At 42.9% G+C, this 27,915-nt stretch overlaps 1 protein-coding gene across 1 annotated transcript; it reads right to left on the bottom strand.

Annotated features, from left to right (window-relative positions):
• Window positions 1–367: 367 nt before the first annotated feature.
• On the bottom strand, window positions 368–27,906 carry LOC147117659 (CD83 antigen-like). The gene is made up of 5 exons (XM_085988831.1): window positions 27,771–27,906; window positions 27,387–27,511; window positions 19,214–19,442; window positions 9,316–9,419; window positions 368–7,301 (listed from the first exon to the last, which is right to left on the bottom strand). The coding sequence occupies exons 1-5, from the start codon at window positions 27,811–27,813 to the stop codon at window positions 7,209–7,211; spliced, it is 594 nt and encodes a 197-aa protein (XP_085844957.1). The 5' UTR covers window positions 27,814–27,906; the 3' UTR covers window positions 368–7,208.
• Window positions 27,907–27,915: the final 9 nt, after the last annotated feature.

Genomic DNA, 27,915 nt, shown 5'->3' with positions numbered 1-27,915 from the left:
AGATTTTTGTTAGGCAAAGGTATTAAGGGTTATGGAACCAATGGAATTAAGATACAGATCAGCCATGATCTAATTAAATGGTGGAACAGGCTCAAGGAGCTAAATATCCTACTCCTGTTCCTATAGGGACTCTCAGTGCAAAATTTGGCACGACCCAGCCTGAGCTACTAGCCCAGGTCTGCCTGTACTATGGCTAAGCACAACCTCACTTTTGCCTCTTGCAAAACTGAGGCTTAAATGTCACAATTAATAATCTGATGAATTAATGAAGCTGCCAATATATTTTTTTTTATCTCCGGCTGCAATAGGAAATAAAACAAACTAGAAATGGAGTAGGAAAAACTTCCAACTAATCGGACAAGAAATGTTCATGGTAAAACAGATTTTAATTTATTGTCTTTTTATGGTTGAAATCAGGAGTCAATATAGCTTATAGCATTAGTAAGCAGATTACACAATAAAGGTCTTTGGACCTGCAGTTTGTGAGCAGGAAGTTGTCTGGAACATTCCTTGATTCATTAATTGTCTATGAATAAGTGGCACAGCAAGATATAAAATATATTTTGACAAAAATTCTGTTTAGATTTCATGCATAAAGATTCTGGTAAATATAGGAAAGCGGCATGTTTGGAAATTATGTTTTGAGTAAATATTTTAAATTTCTGACACTATCTCACACCTTAGTGCACTGAAGCAATGTTGAAAGGCTGCTCAACAATTTGAAGCCACAGCTCCTACACTCAAACTGCTGGGTAGGTGTTACAACTCAGGCTTCTCCCAATATTCTTTACTCATGCTCACATCAAAAAGGCAATTTCCATCAGCAGGCTCGTGTCTCCTCATTGAAACTTATAAAATTCTAACAGGACTAGACAGACTAGATGCAGGAAGGATGTTCCTGATGGCAGGGGAGTCCAGAACCAGGTGTCACAGTCTAAGGATAAGGGGTAAGCCATTTAGGACTGAGATGAGGAGGAATTTCTTCACCCAGAGAGTGGTGAACCTGTGGAATTCTCTACCACAGAAGGCAGTTGAGGCCAATTCATTAAATATATTCAAGAAGGAGTTAGATATATTTCTTAAGGCTAAAGGGATCAAGGGATATGGGGAGAAAGCAGGGACAGGGTACTGAATTTGGATGATCAGCCATGATCTCATTAAATGGCGGAACAGGCTTGAGGGGCCGAATGGCCTAATCCTGCTCCTATCTTCAATGGCCCAGAAATTCGGGTCTCTACGGGTGAGTACGCGCTGGGTACTCGCCTGTAAGCCCAACGAAAGTGCCGGTTTCGTGCATGCACTGCACATGCGTGGGAAACCGGAACTTCCGTTCCCTTAAAGGAAGGGGTTCAGAGGTCGAACGCGTACACCAAAGAGGCAGCGCGTACGCCTGGAACTTAAGTTTTTTTTCCAGGTTTCTCCGGGAGGGTAAGTCTCCAGCAATTACACTTTTAAAAAGCAGACACAAGGCCTGCTTTTAACAAGGTAAGTGGTGAATTAATTAAGATGAAAACATTTTTTCCACAGGTTTATTATTTTTAAATACTTTAAAGAAAGGTAAGTTTATTTTTAGCCCCGTTAGAAAATGTAATTAATTTTTTCAAAAATTTAAATTGTTTAAAAGTTATTTTATGTAATTTATAGTTATTTTAAAAATGTGATTTAAAAAAAAATGTATTTGAAGTTTTAGTTATGTTTTGGGGCTTATAGTATTTATAGTTTTGACAGCTCTTCCTGTCAATTTTATGAATGAAGCATTCCCTGCTACCATTGGCTCTCCATGGCCCACGTGATCCCAGGGGACGCTTCGAACTAACTGCGCCCCTGGGATATGCAAGCACTGCGCGCCGGCAGTTGGAGGAGGCCCAGGATCGGAATTCCACGCAGGCCCACAGCACAACGGCTGGTGTGCTAGGTAAGTGCAGGTCGGAGGCTTGCACCCGCAGGAAGCCTCCGGCCCGAATTTCTGGATAGTTTCTATGTTTAAACCGAAAGTTTTATATCTCGTGTTGAGTGAATGAACTAGCGTGCTCCAGGATTAACTTTTCACAAGTTACACACCAGCAAGCTGTACAGGAGGATGCTCACTGTACTCTCCTTCTCACTTTGATAGGACAAAAACATCACACTGCCATATTTTCACAGTACGACAACACTGCAGAATAGATATACCACACCATGCCTTCACACCAAGAATAAAACACTACAAAATAGGAAAACTACAACAAAATACTGAATTAAAGTAACTCCTTTATAGAGCAACCTTGAATCAAAGCTTTGACATTAACTTTTAATTTTGCATACTTTCCAGTTTGTCCTTGAAATGATCCGAATTTCTTGGAGTTTTGGCCTAGAAATTCGTCTCGGGCAGTGATGCAAAACCAATGATATTGAATACGCAGCATCTGATATTCAGTTTCATTGACTGCAGTAGAACATCGGACATTCAATTTCTAGCCCATAATCTCGCTTATATTTTCAATGAATTTGCTCCAATTCCACTATTATATCTAATAAAATCAGTTGTTTTGAACTACTTGTGCTAATGTTACCATCATAAAATGTTTGAAGAGGTTATATATACTGTAACTGGTAACAGATAGTACTGTAGGGAAAGTGTTAAGTATGTGTATTGTATTGAACAATTAACACAAAGACTTAAACGTATAACTCAAACAGGTCTTTACTGGTTGGAGGTAGGGACTATACTGAATACAAGATTACTGCACAGTGCTTATATACCGGTGTGTTCACCCCCGGTATTACGTCTACAGCAGCCTGAGAAAGTAGTACATCTCTTAAGGTGGAACAGGCTTAAGCTCTCTTAAGGTGGAACAGGTTACATACACAACAGAAAGTAGTTACAAAGTCAATAGAACCAATTTACATCAATTTAGTTCCCATTTAAAATTTATCAGCTTAATATTTTAAAAAAACCTGAACCCGTTCTCACCTAAAGCTCACACATGCACTTCCCTCAGGAGTCATTGGAAGGCAATAAAGAGCAGGGATACTGGCCGATTCTCCCTTCTCTAATGGAGGCCAATTTTAGTGCCTTTACAACCTTCCTGGCTTAGGTCAGCTAACTCAGCACAGACCAGGGATCCTCTTACTCTATATAGTTTATCTCTGGATAAATTTGCCAAGCCATCAGCACAGCCCTATTTATCCTTAATGTCTGATATATGTTAAATTAATTGCTTTTATCCTTTGGATTTAATCATATCCTTATTAAGCAAATAAGTGGTCTTTCCGCTCCACACAAGTTTTAACCCTTCCAGTACTGCCAACAAATTTACTTGTCTGGGTATCATCAGGCTTCATCGAAAAACAAGTCAAAAGATTCAGTTAGTCATATTGATGACATGATCGTCAATTTTTACATACTGGGTTTTAAACTTGCTCAAAGCTGTTAAAACCAGAATTTAGCCAATGAAAACCCACTTTTTTTTGCCAGTTGCACTCACCTCCAAAATACATGGGTCTGGGATTGGGAATACATCACATAGAGAACTGTAGATCAAATCATGCTCTACCAAGATAGTGTGCTGAAATTCCATCACAATTACCTACTGCGCAACAGTGATTCATTGGTTAATGATAAATCAATATATAAATGCAAATTTTTCTTCATGTTGTGCCACCTCATTCCCCTATTATATACACAACAGAATTTCCCAGTTACCAATCACAGATTATTTTTTCACACAGGTGATGTATTAATTCTGCAGGAAACATTATTTTTTGCATATATGACTCAGTGAAGCAGCAGTTGCTGCTAGAACACGATACAAAGCTCCATAAAGCCGCTGCATATAATTAGATTGGCCCGTATTTTCCTGATCGCAGGCCTCCCGTGGGCGGAGGCCTGCGATCTGGAAAAAATCTGCGCCCTTACCCGAGGGCTCCTGGGACGCACACACTCCTGGGCCTCTCCAAACTTGAAGTGCGCAGGGCCCATGTATCCCAGAGGCGCATGTAGTTCGTAGCGTCCCTGGGATGGGGAGCCAATCACAGAAGGGAATCTCCCTTCATATATTTGACAGGAAGGCCTGTCAAATATATGAATGGAGATCAATGAAAAAACATAGTAAAACTTTAAATAAATTTTAAAAAACCATCACATTTTTAAAATGACTTGAAATTACAATAAATTAAGTATTTTAAACAAAAATTAATTTTTTTGAAAAAAAATTAAAGTTTTTATGGGGCTAAAAATAAACTTACCTTTCTTTTAAAAAGTATTTTAAAATGATAAATCAGTGACTTTAAAAAAAAATCAGGCGTAAGAATTGTAAGGGTTTTCTGCGGGCAGAGGGTCTCCAAAAAGCGGAACTATCCGCCCGCAGAGGCCCTTCTCCAGGACAGCCGGAGGATCTGTCAAGAGATTCGTGACAGAGCGGAAATGCCGGTTTTCAGCGCATGCATTGTGCATGCCTGAAACCGACATTTCCAATGTCCCTACCTCAGAGCGCTGGCGAAGCTCATGTGATGTCAGTCAGCAATGGAACACAGACACACTGGCTCCGGCCAGTTCTTAAAGAGGAGTTCTGACGAAAGGTCATCGACCTGAAACGTTAACTCTGTTTCTCTCTTCACAGATGCTGCTTGACCTGCTGAGTTTCTCCAGCATTTTCTGTTTTTATCTTAAAGGGGAGAGTTGATCTTGCTCTCCATCCACACCCTGCTCATTGCAGCCTTGAATCTCAGCCTGGAGGGACCTGTACATAAAATCTGCTGGAAAGAACAATGGAGAGGCCCAGGGAAAGAGCTCAGAGTGCAGCCCCCACAGTCTCTTCTAAATAGATACAAGGGCAAATCAAAATGAATCTGCAAAGTGCTGCTCAGTACGCAAAACTCCTTCACACAGTGTTGAATCTCTCCAGAAGTCTCTCTCTTTCTCTCTCAGAATGCGTGGTGCAAAAACGTCACCAACAAAAAAAGGCAGGAAGCGGTTGCCTTTAAATAGCGCTCCCCCAGTCCCTTCCTGACTGCAAAACGCTCCCCTCAACCTGTCGTTGCTAGCGGCAGGCGGCAAGGCAAGGGGCGCCACTCAATATCCGGTCCGGGGTGTTGCGCACTCGACTGACGTCACGATCTGCCGGCGCAGCAGATCGTGGCGGTAGTGTTTAGCGCCGCCGCAAAATGTCTAGTTAATTTCACGAGTGGCGCAAACATCGCCGCGCCCGGGCGCTAGTTGCTTTGCGCCCCATTAGCGCCCTCTTAAGGCGCTAACGGGAGGCACAAACAACGGAATTTCCCCCCCGAAATGTCACCACCCTCATTTCAGTTGGAGAGCAGATCCATATCCTTCCCATTTTGGATACGTACCACTGGTCAGGTTCCTGGACTAAAATCATTAGAATTCCCCCCCAGCCCACACTGTCATTTTTACTATGCACCCTCCCCACTGAGCATCTCACTCCCCAAATGAGGGGCATTCTAACCTCTTCATTCACCCAATGAGCATATTTTTGGCTGCTTGGGCTTTTCTCTGAGTCTTCCCATTCCTCCTCTCATGCCCCTCCCCTCCGCAATGCCCTCGCTGCATCTCGATTTTGCTTCACCCTCCCTCCCTCCCTCCCTCCCTCGCCCCATTCCCGTTGCAGAGCACATCTGTATCCGTCCCGTGTTTGGATACTGATCCTACCATTTAAACACTAGTAAAAAGTACAGTACTGATTGGGACAAGTCTATTCTTGGGTGCCTCATCTTGAAGGGCATAACACAAGAAAACTAGAAAAGGGCTGATTTTACCATGCTCTGCTGGTGCTCTGTCTGCCACCATCTTGGGTAGGGTCCCGAGATGGCCATCCAGACCCTGATCATAATTTTGAGGTATAAATGGGCAGAGCATGCACCAGGCATTGAGCGGCCTAACCAGCAACCCTTAAAGGGACTGCTGGACGCCACTCAGAAAATGGCCCAGGAAATGTTTAAAATTGATTTTGGTAAGGTCAGGAGTGCTCCATCTGGGCCTACAAAAAATACTCCAGCCTGCTGCTAGCCCACCTGAGCACCCGACTCCAACTGTCGACGGGCTCAGAATGGGAGCCCTCCCACAGCCGGTAAGCTGCAGTGGGGTGGCTGCTTTGTGCCTGTAGTACGTAAAAGAAGCCCAGCCCTCAAAATGGCTCAGGCCTCATGGCAGCAACAATCGGCAGTTAATGAAGTTAAAATTGCTCCAGCAGACTTTCAACAGGAAATGGTTAGACTTCAGTCCCAACCAGTCATACCAATTGGAGTGATGCAGTTACTTCTTACAAAAGCAAAATACAGGTTGAGCGTCCCGAATCCGGCAAACTTGGGACCGAGGCCAAGCTGATTTTCGAGTTTTTCCGGACTTCGGAACATGTTTCTGATGTCCGAAGTCCGGAAACGCCCGAGCCCAGGTTGCGATATTTCCGGACTTCGGACATTAGAAACACGCGCCGAGTCCGGAAATGCCTGGGCCCAGGTTGCGCTATTTCCGGTTTTTGGAAAGCCTCCCTCAGGGTGTCCGGATTCTGGACCCCTGCCACCAATTGTCCCGGAGTCTGGATTCTGGAACATTATGGATTCTGGACCCCTGCCACCAATTGTCCTGGAGTCTGGATTCCTGAACATTCCGGATTTGGGACGCTCAACCTGTACTGTGGACGCTGGAAATCTGAAATAAAAACAGAAAATGCTGGAAATACTCAGGTCAGGCAGCATCTGTGAAGAGAGAAAGAGTTAATGTTTCTGGTCAATGACCCTTCGTCAGAACTGGAAAAAGCTGGAGATCGAACAGGTTTTGAAGCAAGTGCAGAGGCAGGGAAAGGGGGAGGGGAGGAAAGCCCCTGCTCTTGCTTAAAAACCTGTTCGATCTCCAGTTTTTTCCAGTTCTGACGAAGGGTCATCGACCTGAAACGTTAACTCTGTTTCTCTCTCCACAGATGCTGCCTGACCTGCTGAGTAGTTCCAGCATTTTCTGTTTTTATTGCAGTTACTTCTTGTTGTTCTTATCCAACAAATGTATATGAATAGTTAAAATTGCAAATGTTGGAAATCTGATACAAATACAACATACTGGAAATACACATCAGGTCAATCTGTAAATAAAAAAGTTAATATTTCAGGTGGATACAGTTCTACTGAAAGGTCCTACAAGCGAAACATTAACCTGTTCTTTTTCCTCTTTACAGATATTAACTGGCCTATGTACTTCTAGCATTTTTTGTTTTTATTTAGATGTAACAGTTCTCCTTAGAATGTTGGGTAAATTGTGCTTCGTTAAATTTCTTATAATCCGCAGCCACTTCATGGTTTCTTGCACACTTCTAGAGGGGGGAAAACACAGAGAAGTTAGCATGACGATAATTTTATGTTCGTAATTGTTACAAATTTCAGATTCGCTCTAGATATTCTCTTAGGTTCAGTCAATGGTCTCTCCCATATGCAGATCCCACATCCCTCATCAGGGATTTACATTTACTGCCCAATATCTAGGCATATGATAGCATGACTGAAGGCTATAATACTGAAATCCCTGCTCATTACATGAACTGGATAGCGTAATCCGAAAGGCAGACTGATTAGCACTTTAGTAAGACGAGGCCAAATATAAAAATTGCCCAGCTGATTTATTTTACCAAGTAAAATGAACAAAGTAAAAATTACAATGAATTACTGCTTATTTCATAATGATCCTCATAACAGAAAATTTAAAAACATGCTACACTATCCCTGTTAGTGGGCTAAATACAATTTTTTTGAACAATAATTCCTCTGAAACTGGGCAGTACTACACTAAGAAGATGTTCTCACGCCCGTGTCTGTCTCCCTTACTTGCTCTTCCCGATTCCCCCAGCTTTATGATATGATTCTTTATCCTTTGGAAGTGAACAGCTTGACCTCTGACCCTCACCCAGCTCTCCATGCCCGAGGATTGGCCAATAGGGCTGCCAATTAAACTGGCTACTATCTCCCTGGGTGAAGGCTCCTCGAAACTATTCCCTTCCTGTTCCCAATTGATTAGGCCATCCCAACATAATGATCATGAAAGGTCACTGGGAGTCTAAATGCACATCCATTGTCAGAGCTGAAATAGCATTCGGGAAGCACCACTTCATGACCTGGTTAATCTAGATCTAATCCACATCCCTACCACTTGGCTGCTAAGGGGATTTTAATTCCTTGTGAGCTAAATTTGACTCATCATTTTAATATAAATTACACCAAAATCCTCCTGTGATGAATATCTAAAAATCCTAAATCTGGGCAGTAACGTATAATGCAAAATATCTTTGATAGAGAAGGTTACACTGATGTTAGTTCATTTATGCCGCTCTATGGCTGCCCACTAGGAGGTGATACCAATGCTCTGCCTTCCCCATCCTTCCTGTGGGTGCATATGTAGTCTGCTTGCCAGATATCAGAAATTCAATGTGTGGGACATCACAGAATGAACTCACATCCTGGCACACTGTGGTGCAGTGCACTGGAGGTCTGCCATTTGGATTGCCGTGTCACTCCCTTTTAAAAAAAATAATAATAATTGGGGCCTAATTATAAGTGTGCTCCTTTGTAGTCATTTATGGAATAATTCTGAGTTCACACTGCTGGTGGGGAGCCACACCCACCAGCCATGCATATGGCAAAAATCATAATTGCAGTAGCCTGCAATTTCCCGATACATGCGACTGACAGACGTGGCTCCCATCTGGAAGTGCAAATTTGGAGGAAAAAAATGGCTCTTTCTAGTTTGCCTCCAACAGTATTGTGTTATTATCTGGTAATTTCATGAGGCTCCATTAAATACAGGGCCGCATCAGAGACAGGGCTGTAACATTATGGCCCCCATTCTTTGACGCACACTTGCCACTAGTTGGACTCCATACCAGCAATGCAACCTCATGAAATTAACCCCATTATGACATGAGGTGCTTCTCAACTCCCTCTAGAGGTGTCTGGCCAACCTTCCCCTAAAATAAGAAGCATTATTAAAGTAATATTGATCCTATACTGTAAATGACATTTTCACCAATACAACAGATTTACAGCAAATAGGGGCTGAAAAGTAGCTCCGATTACAGTTTTCTAAAGACAAATGTGATAAATTCTGTATCACCTTCTCCATGACAACACATGAAAATATCATAACACACCATACAATTGGAAGATAGCTTTTAAAAATAAAACAAGTCAGTCATGGAGCCAGTTATTTACAGTAACACTTACTTATATATCAATTCTATATCCATTATAGTTTAGCATAAAACTGGCTATATTTTAGTGAAAATAAAACTGAAACCTTACTTGCTTTATAACTCTCAACATTGTCTGAATACTTACAATGGATACAATAACCACACAAATTAACACCGTGGATCCTAGAATGGTCAAAATGCACAAGATAGTCAACTGTCCTTGAAATTCTTTTGATGAGCAAAGGTGATCTGCATCAAAAAGTTGCATTGTCAATCACACGTTCAATAGAAAGCAATTACCAAACAACAATTCGCAGAACTGCCTCTCCAGCAACCAATAAAATAATACATTTTTGTGGGGGCTTATTGTCTATTCCATACAGCTGTTCAATGCTTGTTCCTGGGACTTGGTGCGGTCCTAAGGTGGTAGATCATTTAAAATAAGTGATTTACTGCTGGTGTTGACATTATGTTAAATCAGAAAATCCAGCCTCTAGTGCTGAAAATCAATGGCACATATCCCTGGCTGGCAGACAGTGTCCAATCTGAAGGTTACTGCTCAGTTATGATAAGGAACTGATTATTTTAGAAATACTTATACACTTAGAGCTACCATGTGCCCCATAATCATTTTATTTTCCATAACTCCTGCTTGGCTTAGTTGGTAGCACTCGAATCAGAAGGTCTTTGGTTCAAGCTCTACTATAGACATTAGCATATAATCTAGGCTGACACTTCAGTGCAGTACTGAGAGTGCTACATGGTCAGAAGTGCGGAGGCCATTTGGCTAGTCGTACTGGCTCTTTGAAACAGCTATCCAAATAATCCCATTCCCCTGTTCTTTCCCCATAGCCCTGCATAATTTTCCCTCATGTTGCTTCTGGTTCTTATATCGGTGTCCTCTGGTTACCAACTCTTCTGTCACTGGAAACAGTTTTTCCTTATTTACTTTATAAAAACCCTTCAAGATTTTGAACACTCCAATTAAATCTTCCCTGTGCTCTAAGGAGAACAACCCCAGTTTCTGTAGTCTCTCCATGTAACTGAAATATTTCAACACTGGTACCATTCAAGTAAATCTCTTCTGCACCCTCTCGAAGGCCTTGACATTCTTCCTAAAATGTGGTGTCCAGAATTGGACACAATACATCAGCTGGGGCCTAACCAGTGTTTTATAAAGGTTTAGAAAGAAAGAAAGACTTGCATTTATATAGCGCCTTTCACGACCACTGGACGTCTCAACGCGCTTTACAGTCAATGAAGTACTTTTGAAGTGGAGTCACTGTTGTGGGAAAAGCATAACGTCCTTGCTTTTGTACACTACACCTCTATTTATAAAACCACAAGAATCCCATGCGCCTTTTTAACAGCCTTCGCAACTTGTCCTGCCACCTTCAAAGATTTGTGTACATACATCCCCAGGTCTCTGTTCCTGCACCCCCTTTAAGACTGTACCATTTAGATTATATTCACTCTTCTCATTCTTCCTACCAAAATGAATCACTTCACACTTCTGCAAGTTAAATTTTATCTGCCATGTTTCTGTCCATGTCCTCCTGAAGTCTGTTACTATCCTCTCTTCACTGTTTACTACTATGGCAGCATGATGGCATAGTGGTTAGCAGTTGCCTCACAGCGCCAGGGACCCGGGTTCAAATCCGGCCTCAGGTGACTGTGCAAACTCCACACAGACATTCTCCCCGTGTTTGCGTGGGTTTGCTCCGGTTTCCTCCCACAGTCCAAAGATGTGCGGGTTAGGTTGATTGGCCATGATAAAAAATTGGCCCTTAGTGTTAGGGGGGATTAAATACGTGGGGTTACGGGGATAGGGCTTGGGTGGGATGGCTGTCGGTGTAGGGACCGGGTGCTAGGGTTTGGATGATCAGCCATGATCTCGTTGAATGGCGGAGCAGGCTCGAAGGGCCGAATGGCCTACTCCTGCTCCTAGTTTCTATGTTTACTACATTTGAGTTTCGTGTCATCTGCAAACTTTGAAATGATGCCCTGTATACAAAAGTCCAATCACTAATATTATCAAGCAGTGGTCCCAACACTAACCCTGGAGGACACCGCGGTACACTTCCCTCCAGTCAGAAAAACCGTTCACCACTACTCTCTGCTTCCTGTCCCTTAGACAGCTTCCCCTTTAATCCCATGGGCTTCAATTTTGCTAACAATTCTATTATTTGGTACTTTATCCAAACTCCTTTTGAAAGTCCATATTCACAACATCAACCACCACTACCCTCATCAATACCCTCTACGTTACTTCATCAAAGCAATCAAATCAAGGCAGTCAAACGCAACTTACCTTTAACAAATCCGTGCTGGCTTTCATTTATTAACCTATATTTTTCCAAGTGCCAATTAATTTTGTTCCAGATTAATGTCTTTAAAAGGTTTCCCCACCATGTTAAGCTGACTGGTCTGTAGTTGCTGGGTTTATCCCTCTCCCCTTTTCTGAACAGGGGTGTAACATTTGCAATCCTCCAGTCCTCTGGCACCACTCCCATATGCTGGTATCCTCATACAGGAAACTCGATTTACCGGCACCTAAATAACCGGAAATCTGTTAACCGGCAAAATTCAGGAGTAGGTTCAGGTAAGTTTTACTTCATATTAGTGGCCGTTCCTGGATCTGTGGCCGGATTCCTGCACCTGTTGCTAAGCAACAGGGACGCTTGGATCTTGTTGCGGTGTATGGAGCTCTCGTACCTTTTACTATACCTCTCTGTAATCCGGACTTTTTGATAAACCGGCACCACGCCGGTCCCGTCGGTGTTGGATAAAAAAGAGTTTCCTGTACGTTATCCTCCTTCTCACATCCCACAATATCTTCTGATTTACAAAGTGCACATGGTGTAAGCATGCAGCTCTTGCTTTCCTGCCCTACCCTTGTGCCTTCCTCATTTCACACAAGAAATGAAATCCAGCCTGCCTTGCCACTTGGGGGGTGGGGTGGAAGAGAGGGGAGATGGAGAAGGAGGAAGAAATCTATTGGTTGCAAGTGCTTGCGATATTCGAAGGCTGGAACAAGATGCTATATAAATGCAAATTATTTCTTTAAAAACTGAGAAAATAAAATGTCAGTTCCCAGGCTGCATCTCATTAAATATATATATATTTTAAATTATAGACTGCTGTCCACAATCCATGGTTCCCAATCAATTTAACCTGGAAGTTACTGTTGGTGATACTAGTGGAAAAATGTTTAATGCAATCATATGGCATTCCTCAGTCCACTATTTTAAACAAACACATTGGCCCTGAATTTCCGATCGGAGGCTTCCTGCGGGCGGATGCCTCCGATCAGAAAAAATTCTATGAACCTACCTGCTGGTTCCGGAGATACCGAGGCTTCCGAAAATGCGCAGAGGCCCATGTATCCCAGGGGTACATGCAGTTCACAAGCGCCCCTGGGATCACGTGGGCCAGCCCAACCAATGGAAGAAGGGAATCCCCCTTCATACTTTTGAAAGTTCTGTACGTACAGAACTGTCAAAAGTATGAATGGGGATGACTGCAAAAATCCACACACTGAAATAAATAAATAAAAACCATTACATATATAAAATTCATTAAAATGGCATTTAAATGTTAAAGAAAAATTTAATTTTTTGAATTAAAAAAAAAAATGTTTTAACAGGGCTACATAAAACCTCTATTTCTCTCTCCACGGATGTTGCCTGGCCTGCTGAGTTTTCCCAGCATTTTCTGTTGTTATTACATGGCATCGGCAGCGGGTGGAGGCGGAGCAGCGCGGCAGAGCGACTACAAGAGGCCCCAGAGGCTCAGGTAGGCCTCAGTGCGGCATTGGCAGCGGGTGGAGGCGGAGCAGCGCGACTACAAGAGGCCCCAGAGGCTCAGGTAGGCCTCAGTGCGGCATCGGCAGCGGGTGGAGGCGGAGCAGCGCGGCAGAGCGACTACAAGAGGCCCCAGAGGCTCAGGTAGGCCTCACCAATCTCCAATCTCAGGCAAGGAGAGAGGTAAAAAGTATTCAAGGTGTGACGTCACCACAAAACAGGTAGGTGATTGGTTGGAGTATTTCTCTCGTTTTAAAACTTTAAGTCTGTGGTTTATAGTTTCTAAGGTTGCTGTGGTGTACCAAGGCCTTTCTGGTGCAGAGTGACTGTTGGTAAACTATTTAACTGGTGTAACTAGAGGGATTGATTTAATTTAAATCCAATTAATTAAAGGGGATACCATCATCTAAAATCGGGCAGAGGGTGTCCATAACTAACAATAAAAAATTTAATTAATTACATAGAATGGAGCAGGTGATGTGTTACTGTTGCGAGATGTGGGAGCCGGTGAACCCCATTGAGGCTCACGGTGATTACGTCTGTGACAAGTGTCTGCTGCTACAGGAACTCCAGCTCCGTGTTGATGAGCTGGAGTCTGAGCTTCAGACACTGCGACACATCAGGGAGGGGGAGAAGTACCTGGACTCTGTGTATCAGGAGGTGGTCACACCTATGAAGTTAAGTAATTCAGATGTAGCCCATGGTCAGGGACAGGACGGTGTGACTACGAGTGAGGCAGGTACGGGGATCCAGGAGGTAGAGCTGGAGGAGCCGCAGCCCTTGCTCTTGACCAACAGGTTCGAGGTTCTTACTCCCTGTGGGGACAGGAGCAGGGACTGCAGGGAGGATGAGCAACCTGGCCACAGCACCGTGGAACGGGGGGCCATTCAAGAGGGGGGAGTAAATAGAAATGTTGTAGTGGTAGGGGATAGATAGAGTTCTCTGCAGCCGAGAGCGAGAGTCCCGAAGGCTGTGTTGCCTACCCGGTGCCAGGGTTAAGGACAACTCCTCTGGGCTGGAAAGAAACTTGCAGTGGGAGGGGGTGGATCCAGTTGTCGTGGTCCATGTTGGTACAAACGACGTAGATAGGACTAGGAAGCCGGTTCTGTTAAAGGAGTATGAGCAGCTAGGGGTCAAATTAAAAAACAGAACCTCAAGGGTAATAATCTCTGGATTATTACCTGAGCCACGAGCGAATTTGGCTAGGACAAATAAAATTAGAGAGTTAAATGCGTGGCTCAAAGACTGGTGTGGGAGAAATGGGTTTTGCTTCCTGGGACACTGGCACCAGTACTGGGGCAGGAGGGAGCTGTTCCATTGGGACGGGCTTCACTTGGCCAGTGCTGGGACTAGAGTCCTGGCGGATCATATAACTAGGGCTGTAGAGAGGGCTTTAAACTAACTAGTGGGGGGGGAGGTTCCTAGAGAGCAAATAATAAAAATGACAACAGAGAAGGTCATAGACTTAGGTAGCAGTGGGGAAATTAAAAACCAGAGCGTGTCAGGAAGGGGCAGAAGGTATGGAGTAAAAGGTAAAGTAATAAAAAGGGCAAAAGCAGGAACTAAGTGTCACAAAACATCTTTGAAAGTTCTCTATCTGAATGCACGTAGCATTCGTAACAAAATAGACGAGTTAATGGCACAAATAACTACATATGGGTATGATCTTGTGGTCATTACAGAAACATGGCTGCAGGGTGACAATGCCTGGGAATTAAACATACCAGGTTATTTAACGATCAGGAAGGACAGGCAGGAAGGAAGGGGAGGTGGGGTGGCTATGTTAATAAAGGAAGGAATCACTGTAATACAGAGAAATGATATTGGGTCAAAAGATCAGGATAATGAAACAGTTTTGTGGATGTAAGGAATAATAAGGGGAAAAAAACACTAGTGGGCGTAGTCTATAGGCCTCCGAACAGTTGCAACTCTGTTGGACGGAGTATTAATCAGGAAATAGTTGAGGCTTGTAATAAGGGAGCATCTATAATTATGGGGGATTTTAACTATCATATTAATTGGACAAATCAAATTGGGCAGGGCTGCCTTGAGGATGAGTTCATTGAGTGTATTAGGGATGGGTTTCTTGAGCAGTATGTAACTGAACCGACCAGGGGGCAAGCAACCTTAGATCTGGTCCTGTGTAACAAGATAGGATTAATTAAAAATGTCCTAGTAAAGGATCCCCTTGGAATGAGTGACCATAACATGGTTGAATTCCATATTCAATTAGAGGGTGAGAAGGTTGGATCTCAAACAAGCGTGCTAAGCTTGAATAAAGGAGACTATGAAGGTATGAGAGTGGAATTGAGTAAAGTGGATTGGGAAAATAGATTAAAGGGTAAGACGATACATGATCAGTGGTGTACATTTAAGGAGTTATTTTACAACTTCCGGAAAAAATATATTCCACTGTGAAGAAAAGGGTGTAAAAGAAAAGACAGCCATCCGTGGCTAAGTAAAGAAATTAAGGATAGTATTTGACTAAAAACAAGGGCATATAAGGTAGCCAAATCTAGTGGGAGGATAGAGGATTGGGAAAACTTTAAAAGACAGCAAAAAATAACAAAAAGATTGATTAAGAAAGGGAAGATAGATTATGAAAGTAAATTAGCAAAAAATATAAAAACAGATAGTAAGAGTTTTTATAGTTATATAAAAAGAAAAAGGGTGGCTAAAGTAAATGTTGGTCCCTTAGAGGATGAGACCGGGAAATTAATGGTGGGAAATATGGAGATGGCAAAAACACTGAATGAATATTTTATATCAGTCTTTACAGTAGAAGACACTAAGAATATCCCAACACTGGACAAACAGGGGGCTAAAGGGGGGGGGGGCGGGGGGGGAGCTAAACACGATCAAAATCACTAAGGAAGTGGTACTCGGTAAAATAATGGGACTCAAGGCGGATAAATCACCTGGACCTGATGGCTTACATCCTAGGGTCTTGAGGGAAGTGGCGGTAGGGATTCTGGATGCATTGGTAATAATTTTCCAAAACTCCCTGGACTCAGCAAAGGTCCCGGCAGACTGGAAAACTGCTAATGTAACGCCCTTATTTAAAAAGGGCAGTAGACAGAAGGCTGGAAACTATAGACTGGTTAGCCTAACATCTGTGGTAGGTAAAATATTGGAGTCCATTATTAAGGAGACAGTAACAGGACATTTGGATAATCATAATTTAATAGGACAAAGTCAGCATGGTTTTATGAAGGGGAAGTCATGTTTGACAAATTTGCTGGAGTTCTTTTAGGAAGTAACATATAGGGTGGATAAAGGGGAACCAGTGGACGTAGTGTATTTAAGACTTCCAAAAGGCATTTGACAAGGTGCCACACAAAAGATTATTGCTTAAGATAAAAAATCACGGGATTGGGGGTAATATTCTGGCATGGATAGAGGATTGGCTATCTAACAGAAGGCAGAGAGTTGGGATAAATGGTTCATTCTCGGACTGGCAATCAGTAACTAGTGGTGTTCCACAAGGGTCAGTGCTGGGTCCCCAACTCTTTACAATCTATATTAACGATTTGGAGGAGGGGACCGAATGTAACATATCAAAGTTTGCAGATGATACTAAGATGGGAGGGAAAGTAGTGAGTGAGGAGGACATTAAAAACCTGCAAGGGGACATCGACAGGCTAAGTAAGTGGGCAGAGATTTGGCAGATGGAATACAATGCTGGAAAGTGTGAGGTTATGCACTTTGGCAGGAAAAATCGTAGAGCAAGTTATTATCTTAATGGCAAGAAACTGGAAAGTACTGAAGTACAAAGGGATCTGGGGGTCCTGGTGCACGAAACTCAAAAGGTTAGTATGCAGGTGCAGCAAGTGATTAAGGCGGCCAATTGCTAGGGGGATAGAATATAAAAATAGGGAGGTATTGCTTCAGTTGTACAAGGTATTGGTGAGACCGCACCTGGAATACTGCACAGTTTTGGTGTCCATACTTAAGAAAAGACATACTTGCTCTCGAGTCAGTACAAAGAAGGTTCACTCGGTTAATCCCGGGGATGAGGGGATGGACATATGAGGAGAGGTTGAGTAGATTGGGACTCTACTCATTGGAGTTCAGAAGAATGAGAGGCGATCTTATTGAAACATATAAGATTGTGAAGGGGTTGGATCGGGTGGATGCGGGGACGATGTTCCCGATGATGGGTGAAACTAGAACTAGGGGGCATAGTCTTAGAATAAGGGGCTGCTCTTTCAAAACTGAGATGAGGAGGAACTACTTCACTCAGAGGGTGGTAGGTCCATGGAATATGCTGCCCCAAAAAGCTGTAGAAGCTACATCATTACATAAATTTAAAACAGAAATAGACAGTTTCCTAGAAGTAAAGGGAATAAAGGGTTATGGGGAGCGGGCAGGAATTTGGACACGAGTCTAGGTTCGGATCGGTCATGGCCCCGTGGGTAGCGGAGCGGGCCCAGGGGCCGTGTAGCTTGATCCTGCTCCTATTTCGTGTGTCTAATTCTGTTAGATTCAGGAGATGGTTCTGTGATAGTAGACTGGCGGTTAGGATCAGATCAGCCATGATCTTATTGAATGGCGGAGCAGGCTCGAGGGGCCGATTGGCCTACTCCTGCTCCTATTTCTTATGTTCAACTTTACCTTAATGGACAGGGTTTTTAATTTATAAGTGAGTGATAAAATCTTATTTTTCTGTTTTTTAAAACTCTTATGCTGGTAAAAGCAGGCCTTATGCTTTTACCAGGCATAAGAATTCTATGGCCTTTCAGCGGGCGGAAGTTGAGCAAATAGCGCAACTCTCCACCTGCAGAGGCCCTTTTCTTGGGCATGCGGATGATTAGTCAAGAGAATTCTTGACAGATCGCAAGTTCCGGGTTTCAGCGCATGCGCTTCGCATGCCTAAACCTGGAACTTGTGCGGCCCCTATGGGCGCGTACACATTTTGTACGCACCCGTGGGGGTCGGAAAGTCAGGGCCATTATTGTCAACAGTTATTTCTGGGCTGTGTCTCGGATGTGCAACATCATGAGGACACGTCAGGAGCAGTTGAATGCAAAATGCCTGTCACCATGTTGCTTGCTGTTTCACATTCCTGTTCATGGGACCTTGCTGTGTACAGATTGGCTGCCGCGTTTCCTACATTACAACAGTGACCACACTTCAAAAGTACTTCATTGGCTGTAAAGCGCTATGGGATATCCTGAAAGGCGCTTCATAAATGCAATTCTTACTTTCTTTCTAACCAGCAGTTTATAGGAACATTTTCCCATCTCTCACCACCCTCATACCCATCACTGAATTTGAAGAGATAATGTTGCTATTTATCAGCAGATTGCCATTAAAACCTTTGTGCCTAACGGTTAAAAAAGCATACGGGATCCTGGGCTTTATAAATAGCGGAATAGAGTACAAAAGCAAGGAAATTATGATGAACCTTTATAAAACACTGGTTCGGCCTCAACTGGATTATTGTGTCCAATTCTGGGCACCACACTTTAGGAAGGATGTGAAGGCAGAAAAGATTTACAAGAATGGTTCCAGGAATGAGGGACTTCAGTTACATGGATAGACTGGAGAAACTGGGGTTGTTCTCCTTAGAGCAGAGAAAATTGAGAGGAGATTTGATAGAGGTGTTCAAAATCATGGGGGGTCCAGACAGAGTAAATAGAGAGAAACTGTTCCCATTGGCAGAAGGGTCGAGAACCAGAGGTCACAGATTTAAGGTGATTGACAGAAGAACCAAAGGCGACATGAGGAAAAACTTTGCAGCGAGTGGTTATGATCTGGAATGCACTGCCTGAAAGGATAGTGGAGGCAGATTCAATTGTGGCTTTCAAAAGGGAATTGGATAAGTACTTGAAGGAAAAAAATTTGCAGGGCTATGGGGAAAGGGTGGGGGGAGTGGGACTAGCTGAAGTGCTCTTGCAGAGAGTCAGCACGGGCTGGATGGGCCGAATGGCCTCCTTCTGTGCTGTAACCATTCTATGAGAACACCTTTGCGGGATCGATACAAAGAGAAGGTCCACCACTTTCTCGGGGTGATAGGGTTGGGCAATAAATGTGGGCTTGCCAGCACTGCCCACATCTAAAGAACACCTCTAAAGATGCAACTTCGTGGACTATTTTGAAATCTTAAATTATCACATATTATTGTCTACATCTTTAAAATGTCCTGAGGATTAAGTAACTGATGATAAATACAAAAATTGGAAAACGTACAAGTCAGGACAGGACTACTTAACAACACAGTAATGTTAATATACTGACCCATTTCTCGAAGTCTCACATCTGCCTCTTTGTTTTGTTCTCCAAGCGGTGCCCACAATGAACACTGGTACGTTCCCAAGTCTTCACTGGAGATATTGTGAATAGTCAAGAGATAGGGACTGGCAGAATCTACCTCAACCGACCCGCTGAAACCCAGATACATCCTGGCAATGTTCTCTTTTAAATCCTTACGGACAATGCCTATTAAACCAACTCCATCATCAGCTACCTGTAAAAGTAAAACAACTAATATAACTGGCAAATCCAAGGAAACTAACAAAAAAAAACACCAGCTTTTGAATCTTTGGAAACCAGGAACTACATTTAATGTACTTGTATCAGATTTTTCTCTCCATTATTTTAACATTATTTTCTTAGGGTAGCCCATGGATAGAGGATAGTTGAAGGATAGAAAGCAGAGTAGGAGTAAGTTTCTTAGATTGGCAAGATGTACGAGTGGTGTATCCAGGGGCCTGTGTGGGTAATTTTAACCTAACCCACCCAGCCAGAATCAGACGGGATTAGATAGAGTACCATTTTACATTCCGCCCAATTTTACTTTCCATTGAAGTTGAGGAATAGATCGTTGGGGGGTTGTGGTGGTGACGACGAACTCTAGGAACCAGAATACCATTTAATAAAAACACAAGTTCAAGCACCATAATTCACTGCATTCATCATAACAATACATTGTACATTGTATAGCATGACAATCCTGTTCTTGTAGAACTGCACTGAACTAAGCAATACCACAGATCTGATGTGCACCACCCTCCTAACCGGAAAGCTACGCTTGGTCTTGACACGCCTTGCGCAACACTACAGGAGATTGCCATATGTTTTTATATGTATTTCCTCAAATTACATTAAGTTTCTAAAAGCTGCAATATATTTATGGAGTTAGCAGTAAGAAATTAAAACTGTTAATAATGGACAGATGTATGAAAATAATTTTGGAGGGAAAACAATCCCATTTTCAGCAGTTAGTAGAGAGTTGCTGGGAGACAAATTGATCAATAGAGTGCAAATTGATCCTGCACCAAATCTGTTAAACAGCATTTTGATTCAATTTATTGAAAATGCCTGGAAGGGAAATCTCCCACATCACACAATCAATCTACGATGACTCAAACATGGCTAGATTTGTCATGTTTTACTGAGGTCACTATATTCCAGTACTATTTATACTAAACTCAAGGAGAACAATTTTAACTTGCCAAAATTGTTGTTACTGGAGCAGCAACAGCCTCAAAATGGGATCAGTAGACTTAACGCCCCGTTAACATCAAAGTGGGTTCAAGTCAGCACAAAAATCTAGGCCAAAACTCCACTGCAGTACTGAGGAAGTGCTGCACTGTTGGAGTGGTCATCTTTCAGATTAGACGTTAAACCAGAACTCTCTCAGATGGACGTAAAAGATCCCATGGCACTATTTTGAAGAAGAGCAGGGGAGTTATCCCTGGTGTCCTGGCCAATATTTATCCCTCAATCAACATCACTGTGGTCTAACCAAGGCTTTGCACAGCTGTAGCAAAACTTCCTCCCCTTTATATTCTAGTCCTCTAGTTGTATAGGCTAACATTCCATTACCTTTTTGATTATTTTTTTGTACCTGACTACTACATTTTAGTGATGTGTACATGGACCCCTAAATAAATGTCTTTGGACCTCCACTGTTCCTAGAATTTCACCATTAAATCATACGGGGGCGGGAAACAAAATTGGGCTTGGATGTGATGCTCCCTTGCATCCACGAAACTACCACCGAAAGACATCCTGAGAGCAGGAAAGAAAAAAATAAGAGCAAGATGAAAATTTACCAAAAAAAACAAATTGCAAAAGAAAAAGATTAGCGACAGTAATAATTGCCAAACATTTCCAATGTGTGAACTTGAATCAGTTGGTAGTGGTCTTGCTTCAGAGTCAGAAGGTTGTAGATTCAAGTTCCACAATGGATTTGAGCACCTATTCTAGAAAGACACTTCAACACTGTAGTACTGAGGAACTGCTGCAGTGTTGGAGGTGCTATCTTTCAGGTGACACATTAAATAAAGACTCCGTCTTCCTGCACAGATAGATGTAAAAGCTTCCAGGGTAATATTCAAAGAGCAAGAAGCTCTCCTGCTGTCCTCACCAATATTCTTCCTCAACCTACACCACCACAAATAGATTATCTGGCCATTTATCTACGTATTGTGCTGCCCTGTCGGAGGTGCCGTCTTTCGGATGAGACGTTAAATCTGCTCTCTCAGGTGGATGTAAAAGATTCCACAGCACTATTTCGAAGAAGAGTAAGGGCGTTATCCCCGGTGTCCTGGCCAATATTTATCCCTCAACCAACATAACAAAACAGATTATCTGGTCTTTATCACATTGCTGTTTGTGGGAGCTTGCTGTCTGCAAATTGGCTGCCACGTTTCCTACATCACAACAGTAACTACACTTCAAAAGTACTTCATCAGTTGTAAAGCGCTTTGGGACGTCCTGAGAGTGTGAAAGGTGCTATATAAATGCAAGTCTTTCTTTTTTTCCCCCCTTTAACTTACTGGGCAACATTTTTTCAGGGGCCTTCCGCTGGGTGGCCAAAGCACATGCCTGTTTCAGGTAGCAGGCCCCTTTTAATACGACGTACATAGGACCCCGACTGCCATTTTAAGACAGAACTAGCTAGAGCACGTGCCATGCACCTTACGACTCTTTACTGCCGATACAGCCGAAGAAGTCCCGAAAAGTAAGTTTTAAATTATATTTGTGGGGCCAGAAGGAGCAGGAGTCCTCCTAGGAGTCCCATAAAAATAATCTGGAATGCTGTGCCCCGGGCTCCTCATGATGGCAACTGTCCCAGACTTACCTTGCTGCAATATTGTGCTGGCCTGAATCCAGCAAGCTACATCAGAATGCCCATTTGGGGTGAATAACTCGCAGGTTCTATTTAATAGGGCTGCATATAATGACACCACAAGTCCCAGCCAGAATGGAGATGATAAGAACTAGGAGCAGGAATGGGCCACTTGGCCCCTCGAGCCTGCTCCGCCATTCAACAAGTTCATGGTTGATCTTGGGCTCAAAGCCACTTCCCTGCCCGCTCCCCATAACCCGTCACTCTCTTATCTTGCAAAAATCTGTCTATCTCCACCTTAAATGTATTTAATGACCCAGCCTCCACAGCTCTCTGGGGCAGAGAATTCCACAGATTTACGACCCTCTGAGAGAAGAAATGCCTCCTCATCTCAGTTCTATTGTTGGGGTGTGGGACTAAATTGGACAGTTCTTTCAAACAACTATTTATTATTTATTATGTAACTATCTTCCACTCATTGCATTTTGCTGAAGAAATAGTCCTGCTGTACTCGGGAGACTCTGCTGTAGTTTTGGTCATGGGTTCAGAGACTGTAGATGAAAACGGTAAGTCCCGCTGCGCCTAAAACTCATTGGCTGACACAGTGGTGTCAATACTCACTCTGATTTAATAGGGCCTTAAAATGGCACCGGCCTCTTTGCTGTTGGAACAGTCGGCTGGCACGCTCTGTCCATCAGCCTCTCAAAAGCTAATATCTACCTCAAGGGACACTGAACGCCCATGGTGAATATCTTGAAATCTGAAATTCCCTCTCTGACTTAGCTCTTCACATTATAAACTAATTTTGACCTCTATCAAATTATCAAAAAGGTTTTCAGTTACTTTAGAATAAAATGGCATTCATTTCATAGAATCTTGCTCCACAGAAGGAGGCCATTTGGCCCATCGTGCCTGTGCCAGCTGTTTGAAAGAACTGTCCAATTTAGTCCCACACCCCAACATTTTCCCCATAACCCTGCAAATTCAAGTACATGTCCAATTCCTTTTAAAAGTTCCTATGAAATCTGATTCCACCACCCTTTCAGGTGTTTCGTTCCAGATCTTAACAACACTCCGTGTGAAGAAATTTCTCCTCATTTTACCTCTAGTTCTTTGGCCAATTAATTTAAATCTATGACTTCTGGTTACTGTCCCACTTGCCACAGGAAGCCGTTTCTCCCTACTTGCTTTATCAAAACCCCTCATAATTTTGAATACCTCTATTAGGTCTCCCCTTAACCTCCTCTACTCTAAGGAGAACAAGCCTAGCTTCGCCATATAACTGAAGTCCCTCATCCATGGTATCATCCTGGTAAATCCCCATTGTACCCTATCCAAGGCCTTGACATCATTCCTGAAGTACAGTACCCAGAATTGTACACAATACTCCAGCTGAGGCCTAACCAGAGATCTGTAAAGGTTTAGCATAACTTTGTCATAGTCATAGGTCATAACGGCACAGAAGGAGGCCATTCAGCCCAACGAGCCTGTGCCGGCTCTCTGTAGAGCAATCCAGTCAGTCCCATTCCCCCGCTCTATCCCCGTAGCCCTGCAACTTTATTTCCGTCAAGTGCCTATCCAGTCTCCCCTTGAAAACATTGAGTGTCTCTGTTTCCACCACTTCCATCGGCAGCGAGTTCCAGGTCCTCACCACTCGCTGCGTAAAACAATTCAGCTTCACAACAGCCCAAGGTGGGATTTGAACTCCTGCCTTGCAGATCATTAGTCCAGGCATATCAGACCACTAGTATCACCACCACATCTGACATGTATTCAGTTTCCCCCATTTATAAAGCCAAGTATCCCATACACTTTCTTAACCACCTTATCAACTTGCCCTGCCACCTTCAAAGATTTGTGAATCTGCCCTCCCAGATCCCTCTGCTCTTGCATCTCCCTCAACATTAGTACCATTTAGATTATACTGCCTCTCCAAGTTCTTTCTCCCAAAGTGCATCACTTCACACTTATCCACATTAAATTGCATCTGCCACATGTCTGCCCATTTCACCAGTCTGTCTATGTCCTCCTGAAGTCTGCTACTATCCTGCTCGCTATTTACTACGTTGCCAAGTTTTGTATCATCCACAAACTTCGAAATTGTACTCCCTATACCCAAGTCCAAGTCGTTTATATATAACAAGAGAAAAGCAATGTCCCAATGCCGATCCCCGGGCGACTCCACTGCATACTTCTCTCGAGTCAGAAAAACATCCGTTCACCACTACTCTCTCCCTCCTATCCCTTAGCCAATTACATACCCTAGTTACCACCGCCCCTTTAATACCATGTGCTTCCATCTTCCGAATAAGTCTGTTATCTGGTACTTTACCAAATGTCTTTTGAAAGTCCATAAATACAACATCTACTGCACTACCTTCATCAACCCTCTCTGTTACTTCATCAAAGAACTCAATCAGGTTAGTCAGACATGATTTGCCTTTAACAAATCCATGCTGGTTGTCCCTTGATAACCCATACTTCTCCAAGTGAGAATTAATTTTTTCCTTGACAATAGTCTGGTAGTTTTCCCACCACTGATGTTAGACTGATTGGCCTGTAGTTACCAAGTTTATCCCTCTCCCCTTTTTTAACAGGGGTATAACATTTGCAATCCTCCAGTCCCATATCCAAAGAGGATTAAGAGATTGTGGTCAGAGCTTCTGTTATCCTCACCCCAGCTTTTCTCAACAATGTAAGATGCATCCCATCTGGACCGGGTGACTTGTTAACTTTGAGTGATGTCAACCTATTTAGCACCTCCTTTCTATCTATTTTTATCCTATACAAGATCTCTACTGCGACATTAACTTCATCTTCTTTTGTGAAGACAATTGCAAGTATTCATTCAGTACCTCAGTCATGCCCTCTGCCTCTACAATTAGATTTCCTTTCTTATCCTTAATCGGCCCCACCATTCCTCTAACTATCCTTTTCATTTTTAATATGTTGCTAAAAGATTTTTGATTCCTTTATATGTTACCAACTAATCATTTCTCATACTCCCTTTGCCCTTCTTGTATCCTTTTTCAATTTCGCCCTGCACTCTGCCTGGTTTTCGATTATATTCTGTACCTGACATTTGTCATAAACTTTCTTTTTATGTTTTATTTTAACCTCTATTTCCTTTGTCACCCAGGGAGCTCTAGCTTTGGTTGCCCCATTTTTCCTCTTTATGGGAATATGCTTGGTTTGTAACCGAACTATCTCTGCCTTGAAGGCCTGGCATTGCTCATTTACTGTTTTTCTGGCCAATCTTTGTTTCCAGTCCACCTGGGCTAGATTCCTTCTCAAATCGAATTGGTAATTTTCACCATAAATTTGTCTTTGTCCTTTTCCATAACTACTTAATACCTAATTATATTATGATCACTATTACCCAGATGTTCTCCCACTGAAACACACTCCAGTTGCCCGACTTCATTCCCCAGAACTAGATCCAGCACTGCTACCTTCCTCGTCGGGCTAGAAATATACTGATTAAGAAAGTTCTCCTGTAAACATTTTAGGAATTCTTCACTATCCTTGCCCTTTACTCTGTTTTCCCCCCTATCTATATTAGGGTAATTGAAGTCCCCTATTACTGCTCTATTATTTTTATATTTCTCTGCAATTTGCCTACAGATTTGCTCCTCTATCTCCTTATCACTATTTGGGGGTATATAGTAAATATCCAGCAATATAACAGCTCCTTTTCTGTTCCTCAACTTTAACCAAATAGATTCAATTTTTGAACCCTCTTGTATATCGTCCCTTTGTTGAACTGTAATTTTATCCTTGATCAATACGGCCACCCTCCTGTCTTTTCCAGTTCCCTATCACTCCTGAATACATTGTATCCAGGAATGTTCAGTTCTTACCCATGTTTAAGCAAGGTCTCCATTATAGCCACTATATCATAACCCCATGTGGCAACTTTCGCCTGTAGCTCGTCAATCTTTTTTGTAACATTCCTCACATTAACACACATGCATTCCAGTAACATGCTAGTCTGCTTTGCTTTTCTCGTCCATCGACTTCCTGCTCTTTCTACGCTATTCTTTGTTGGCTGCGTCTATTTAACACCAGATTTCTGATTGGTCCCCTTGGAGGACAAAACACACCCAACAGTTTGTCTGGAGTCTGTAATTTGATCCTGCATGTTGTAGACAACCCTGCAAAGTGTAATTTGATCCAGTCTTGCCAGTAAGCCTACAGAAAGAAAGACTTGCATTTATATAGCGTGTTTCACGACCATCGAACGTCTCAAAGCGTGTTACAGCCAATGAAGTACTTTTGAAGTGGCGTCACTGTTGTAATGTAGGAAATGCGGCAGTCAATTTGCGCACAGCAAGGTCCCACAAACAGCAATGTGATAATGACCAGATAATCTGTTTTTGTTATGTTGGTTGAGGGATAACTATTGGCCAGGACATTGGGGATAACTCCCCTACTCTTCTTTGAAATAGCACCATGGGATCTTTTACGTCCACCTGAGAGAGCAAACGGGGCCTCGGTTTAACGTCTTATCCGAAAGACGGCACCTCTGACAGTGCAACACTCCCTCAGCACTGCACTGGAGTGTCAGCCTAGCTCTATGTGCTCAAGTCCCTGGAGTGGGACTTGAACCCACAATAAAGTGGAAGTATAGTTAGATTTGTGAAGATCCTCTGTTATCTAGTATTCTACAATTGTAATTATAGTTGTCCTTGGCTGGTAAAATAAAAGACTTTATACTCTTAATTAGTGGGTTAGTTAGTTCTTAGAGCTTTATGTTTTTTTCCTTCTGGAAGTGATAAAAATTCTTTAATTATGAATGGACCATGTGTGGAGTCCATGTGTGTATCCAACCTTCTGACACACCAGTGAGTTCACACTGGGAGAGGCCGTTCACCTGCTCCGTGTGTGAGAAGGGACTCACTAATTCATCCAGTTGGAAGAACATGATCCACATCTAACAGGAGGGAGAGAACGTGATCCGTCTCCCCAACTGGATCATGTTCTCACTCTCATCTCTTCCCCACCCCCACCCATTAGACCCGGATCAGGTTCATCCCCCATCCCCACGGTTCTCTCTGTGCTTCTAACCACTCTCCCCGCTCCTGACCTTCCCACCACCACTGCCCTCCGCCGAGTTCCTGACCTTCTCCGTTCCTAACCTTCTGTTCTCGCTCAGCCGCCTCGTGTGGCTAAAGCCCCGTACACGTTACCGCAGTAGAGCAGAAGCAGCTCCGAGGGACTTCCCGCAATTTGCCATATGTACTTCCTGGTACGCTGAAGTATATTTCCACCTAGCTATAGGCCCTGTTCCAAGGCGCTTCACAGGACAAATTTGACACGAGAACATATCTTTACCTTATACCAGCTGATAGCTCTGTACTGGATTCCAGATTTATATTGAGCTGGACAGGGCAAACTTGCTGTTTCTCCACATTTTATTGAAACTTCTGAGATGGATTCCGCGCCCGCAAACATCAGACCTGCAAAATAAGGAACATCAAAGGCGGGGATATACGACTAGTATAAACTCAACGTTAAATACTATTGCACATCGAAAAATAGAGTAGATTCTCAAAAATATCGAATATACTTAACTAAAAGTAGATACATTGACAATGGTACTGTCAGTTTCGAATTCACCAAGGCAGGGAGCAGCATAAAACGCAGCGTTGTCTACATTTAGAAGCCATTTTCTTAACCACGATAACACACTATAGAGAACCAGGATAAAACACTTACTTTGGAGAACGAGAAACCAACGTTGCGGATGGCGAAACATCATCTTTGATCAAAGTGTAAAGTACCATGTGGAGAAAAAGCAAGCTCCTTGTCCATCTCACTAAAACTCAAAACTCGCTGAACAACGGCTCGAAAAGTCCCATTT

This window comes from Somniosus microcephalus, chromosome 5 (assembly GCF_052327205.1).
Source record: "Somniosus microcephalus isolate GS21.2 chromosome 5, FLI_Smic_1.0, whole genome shotgun sequence".
NCBI classification, from domain to species: domain Eukaryota; kingdom Metazoa; phylum Chordata; class Chondrichthyes; order Squaliformes; family Somniosidae; genus Somniosus; species Somniosus microcephalus.
The sequence above is the reverse complement of the archived record's forward strand: the minus strand, read 5'-3'. Positions and strand labels throughout refer to the sequence as shown.

Bases quoted from the DNA above. Each gene is read 5' to 3' on its own strand.
- LOC147117659 (XM_085988831.1), bottom strand. From the start codon at position 27,813: ATGATGTTTCGCCATCCGCAACGTTGGTTTCTCGTTCTCCAAA. The intron at 19,443-27,386 runs GTAAAGATATGT...TTACTTTTACAG, and splicing joins GAGCTATCAGCTGGTATAAG to GTAGCTGATGATGGAGTTGG. The intron at 7,302-9,315 runs GTAAGTATTCAG...TCCCCCCTCTAG, and splicing joins GTGTGGTTATTGTATCCATT to AAGTGTGCAAGAAACCATGA.